Source organism: Clinocottus analis, unplaced genomic scaffold, assembly GCF_023055335.1.
Source record: "Clinocottus analis isolate CAN_PGR_092001 unplaced genomic scaffold, fCliAna1.0.p SCAF_11, whole genome shotgun sequence".
NCBI classification, from domain to species: Eukaryota; Metazoa; Chordata; class Actinopteri; order Perciformes; family Cottidae; genus Clinocottus; species Clinocottus analis.
This window is the reverse complement of record NW_027175832.1, coordinates 15226720-15232218: the sequence shown is the minus strand read 5'-3', so window position 1 is coordinate 15232218 and position 5499 is coordinate 15226720. Positions and strand designations below refer to the sequence as shown.

At 38.6% G+C, this 5499-nt stretch overlaps 1 protein-coding gene across 1 annotated transcript in view; it reads right to left on the bottom strand.

Moving 5' to 3' along the window:
• Positions 1-5062, bottom strand: part of insra (insulin receptor a) — a 45245-nt gene extending 40183 nt beyond the window's left edge. The window contains exon 1 of the mRNA XM_068602421.1: positions 3862-5062. Coding sequence (XP_068458522.1) covers positions 3862-3961 — 100 coding nt within the window. The 5' untranslated portion in view covers positions 3962-5062. The remainder of the gene's footprint in view (positions 1-3861) is intronic.
• Positions 5063-5499: the final 437 nt, after the last annotated feature.

The following is a 5499-nucleotide window of genomic DNA, read 5'->3' as shown; positions in this document are numbered from 1 at the left end:
TTTGCACATTAGTTTATCTGAAGTTATTCAGCATTAAAGAATAATTACATTTTGGTCGTCAAAGAGCAAAATTAACAATTGGTTAAAGGAATGAGAAGGGGCCGCAAAACTCCTGTCCTGAAAGCAGAATCAAAGGCAAACCCTCTTAAATTCTGACCATTGCAGTTACAGCTAATTAAGATTAAGTTTCTCATCTCCTCAACCACATAGGATTAAATAGAATGGCTTTCTCAAGAGTGCAGGCTCGCCTATGAGTCTGGTGAGCATGGCCGATGGCAGAGCAGGTTAAATGTGCCAGCTCTTGGGTAAGGCTGACATGGCAAGTGCAGCACATTGACGATACAATACAACAGTCCAGGGAATACAATTTTACCAAAGTAATTCAGGCCCTAGTCTATAAATAGAGTGAAAGAGAAAGCCTATAAAACCACAAAGTTCCCTCTTGGGGTTGTTTTAAGTGGATCCTGTTTGGATGGCTCTGGACCAAAGATCATTTGTTGATTTAGTTGCCCAAAAGCTGCACTCGGATAGACATTATTCTCTTTGCCAATGTTGGCAGTGAGGTAATTATTACCTCTGAAGTACGAGAGCACAATAACAAGCACATTTCCTCTTAACAGTGTCAAGGGTAAAGATGTGACACAACAAGGCTTCCTTGTCAGACGCCTGTGTGGTCGGAGTGAAACTGTGCAGTTGTGCCACTTAGTTTACTCCATTTTCAAGTGCTATATCATTCCAAATGTAAACTTGTCAACCAGGATTAGGCCGACATTGTTGAGGGAGACAAATGTAAAGATCATTCCTTTGCATGCATGAGAAATGTACTCATGCCGTAGGTTCGTCAGACAGCAGTGACTGTTTTTTGTAGTGTGTTTGTGAGTGTTTTTGGAGAATTGGTGGGAGGGATGACAGTTTCATAGCTTTATTTTGAGCCCCTGCTGATTGACACTCCTGATAAAGTGATGGGAACAACAAAATGCTGCAGTCTGACCACCTGAGACCTTGATACATTATATTATATATGTATATAAAACTTGTTTTACAAGTTACAACCGTTTCCTATCCATATAGTTAGAAATGACCTCCTCCTTGCTTGTTTAAAAAAATGTTATTTTGTATTAAAATACAATACAGCGTCAATAAATGCAAATTAAACTGAAATAAAACTTGAAAATTCTATTGACTTCAGCAAACTATCTTGGTAAGCTGACAACAGTCACTTGTATTAAAACTATCATAAACATAACACACTAAAAGGATACGTTGAAGACAATATACTTTAAAGAGTTAGAGGTTTGCAAATCAGAAATCAAATAACGCTAGACATATTAAGGCACCCAAAATAACATAAATAAGACAACCATAAACATGTACCTTAAAGTGTAAATGATTTACCATTCAATAATCAAACAGCCTGCAGAAATAAAGGCATAGTTGTTATTTTTACCAAACATCGTTATTAGAAAACAGTGGCACAACTTGAGAAATGGGTTAAAAAAAAATTCTTTGAGTAGTTGATGGACTATTTGTTCATTCATATTGTTAAGATAGAATTTTCGAGCCCTCATAATAGCAGTTAGCGAGGTTGAACAACCCATTGGGGTTTTCCAAAGATAACTGGGCCTCTTATGTAGTAACATGTACTATTGAGTCACACAGCTGAGCATCCGTTTTTCTAGAAAATAAATAACCAAACTGGAGCTAACTTTAAGTATGAAATAGGCAATAATAACAAAACATAAAGACACATTTGCAGTTACATGAACAAATTGACATTGAAAATGGTCAACTGCCAGCTGATGCTAAATAAATGAGATCAGTTCATGCTGCCACTAAATATAAGCTTCCATTATTAAGTGAATTTTTCCATCAAGCTGAGTTGGACTGTTACCAACAAGTAGCTCAGATGGTTTCCTGACTTCGACACTGGTCAGTCCAGCTTATGAAATCAGCCAGTGTGAGGCCCGGGTTTCACTCTTCCCTTCTGTGGTTCACTCTCAAGTCTGAGAGGAGCACAAGAGGGGGAATGAAGCGCAATTACACAACTTGCTTTTGATTTATGTCTCAAAATTCTTGCTCAAACTGGTTTGATGACATCGCTCCATTCGCCGCTTGCTGACATCTGATGAAAGGTGAGAGAGGCTGTGCTATTCTTTCACAGCTTTTCAAAAAAAAATAAAATCAAAAAGACACTTTACACTGTACAAAAGGAGGATTATTTATGTGTTACAGCGTAAGCGCTTGTGTCAAGATTATTGTAAGACAGCCCAAACTGTGTAGCAATGTTTGCTCAAACAGAAAAAAAGAATGGATTAACACAAAAGAGCTATTCATTTGTATTTACTGCGTAATACAGTCTCATATTAAAAGCATTTATAAAAGCCTGTAATATGTTTTACTAGTGCACCAAAACTAATGCAAAGTATTTTGACATGCATTCCCCGTTGTAAAGATTTGAAGACAAATATTGAGGGTGACAAAATCTGTCTTTTGTACTCATGACATACTACAGAACATTAATTGGAAGCTTAAGACAAAATAATTCCCCATGGTGGAGATTACAATATTAAGATTTTGAATACATTTCCTTTGCATTTCCATGGCTGACATCTATTTTAGCAATAGTTTGAGTTATCGTCATGACTCATAAACTAATGACAAATGGACAAATGGAAACAAGCATTTGTTTCTTCCAACTATGCAAATTTAAGAGTCAAACAACGCGCTTTATTTTCAACAGGTCTGACAGTAGCTGTTTTTAGTTTAATAAGCAAGCCTTGCAACAATAAATCACCAGTAATGACCTTTGAATGCTGTGCTTACTAAAAACAATAACATTTCCAAGTATATGAAACAATGAGTGGGCGGTGCAATGTCATGTTTACCAGACTGGTCTCAACTGTACTTTATGTACAGTAGTTTAAACCAGCATGTGGTCTCACAGGTTTGCTGTACATTTATGTACTTTAAAGAAACAGACTCCAACAGTGGGAAACACTGAGTGTGTGTAATTACTGTGGCATTTGAGAAATGTGAAAAAGTTTCTGTCTGATCCTAAATGTTGTTCATTCATTCTTACAACACTTTGCTTGTTGGCTGGTGAATATAAAGGGATTGTCAGGAGCTGTAAAGAGGGCTTATTGTTACATTCCTGCACTGACCACAGCAACAAACCCTTTCACACAGCCCTTTTTTTTTAAATTTTTATAACAGCCAATTAATTCTTTTTAAATTCCCAGACGTACTTACTTTTGGGGGCAAAAACATTTTGTTTACAGGTTCTGCATCGCCGATAAGCGTTAACCTTTGTCCCTGCATTGCAGTTACTGTCTACGACACGACTGTTGCCGTCTGCGTGCTTTTATCAAGTCGCCATCACTAACAAAACAAAAATCTGGATGCCAATATTGCGTAATAACAGCTTGTTTGCACTTATATCACGAGTTTGTTTATTTCTAAAGACTATAAAATGTACTTGCATTGACTAGTGTATATAGTTTATAATGTGTATGTAGTGTATTGATAATCAATGTCACAATTTAATTTGATCCATCTCCCCTGTATCTTTGCACAATAAAACAATGTATAATGAAATATTGGTAGTAATCCCCTCACAATAAATATTCTGAAAATTGCGTTAAATTTGACAGATTTGGACCAATTATTCTAATTAAATGCAAGTATGTTTCTGCAGTTTGGATTATTTAGATATGGAATAATTGATTATCATCATTATTATTATGATTATTATTTTATACACAAACATCTGTACAGATCAATCAGCCGTTTAGTCAGACTGTTAAACACAACCAAATTGTTTGACAGTGACAATGATCCAAAGTGGTAATAAGTGTTACTTACCCTCTCCACTCGCTCGATGACAGCTCATCACAAAGCAGATAGCGGTCAAAACAAAACACAAAGTCCGGAGCCACATAACTGAGTCGGAATGAAACACCATCCACCACTATTCCGGGTCAAATGCTGAATAATCCTGGGCGAGCACAGTGCACGACTAGAGGAGAAATACCTTCAGGAAATCGGTTTTGTTTTGCGACGTGGGCCGACAGGTAAACAAAAATAAATAAAAGACATCCCGGAAGATGGGCGGAGGAACGAGTCCAACGTGTTCAGTCAACACAAGCTAACGCTGCTGCTGCTAAAGTTAGCCACCTCATGGGGAAACTGCACGTTTAACACGCGCCCGCCCACACCCCAGCCTACCACGGGACACACGTGCCCCCTTTTGTGTCCTTAATGGGTAAACAGGTCCAGTTGGGTTTGTCTTGTGTCCGGGAGAGAAAACAAAGAGCAAAATCAGAACTTGTTGTTCCGAACAGAAGCTAACAGCCAAGCTAATGGTTAAGCTAGCTGTCGAGCCTGGCTCCACCTCTCAAGGTTTAAGGCCACAAGTGAAGTTTGAGCTGCTTTACAGCCAACTATCTCACTTAATTTAAACTTGTATGAACCCCGCGAGCCCCACACAGCTGTAGCGCGTGCCCGTTGATAACAGGAGATACATTGCATGCGGGAATATCGCAGGAAAAGCGACCGCTAACTTAATTTAGAGGGACTTTGTTGGAGCTGCTGGCTGCTGACTCGATGTTCGTGGCTGCGTGGCGTCACGTTAGCGCGTCTACGAAAAAAAAAAAAAAAAAAACACTAAAAGAAACAACAATACTCTCAAACGAGCTCAAAACACCACAGTCGGTTTATTTCGCTTGTGAAAAAGGTGTGTTTAAACTCGTTAACGCCAACGAGACAAACTCCTCTTCAGTCAGAGCACAGATTTCAGCGAGATGTCCCCTCTCCGTCTCTGAAAGGGTGACAGACGGACTTCGTTCGTTCAGCTCTTCTTTCGTTCTTTCTTTCTTCTTGTTTTGCTTTGTGAACAGGTCATAAATACAATTTTCGTATACTCCAAGTTGTGTTCACGCTCCTGCCGCCACAGTCGAGGCTCATGCGTATGTTCGGATGAGAGAAAAAGTAGGTGAAATAAAGTTTTCGCGATATTTTCCCCCACATACAGAGGTAGATTGTACAGTCTCCCAGGTCCTGCAGGATCCCTTCTTCCCAGCCTCTCGCCAGTAAACAAACCGTGCCAGTGAGCCAGATGGGTTTGAGGGGAAATACGGACTGGAGATTATTGGATTACACAACAAACTGATCCTTCTGTCAGGTGGTTACGCATTCAAAAGTTATTAATGTCCTTCTATCGGTACTTTGTCATGTAAAAGACTTGACATATGAAGTACTGAAGGCTGCTGTGGATTTATTGGCATTTCAATTAAAATGACTATATTGCTACAGCGAATGCACTAGAACGGATACAATTCATCGATGATTTCATTGCGAGAAAAGTTATCTGCCACCAGTTTAGAATTTAGGATTTGCTGATTTTCTTCAACTGTGATCACTGTATATTCGTGATATATTATAGGCTAAACAAATTACTGATTCATTGATTAATCAAGAAAATAATGGATATTGAAAATTGAG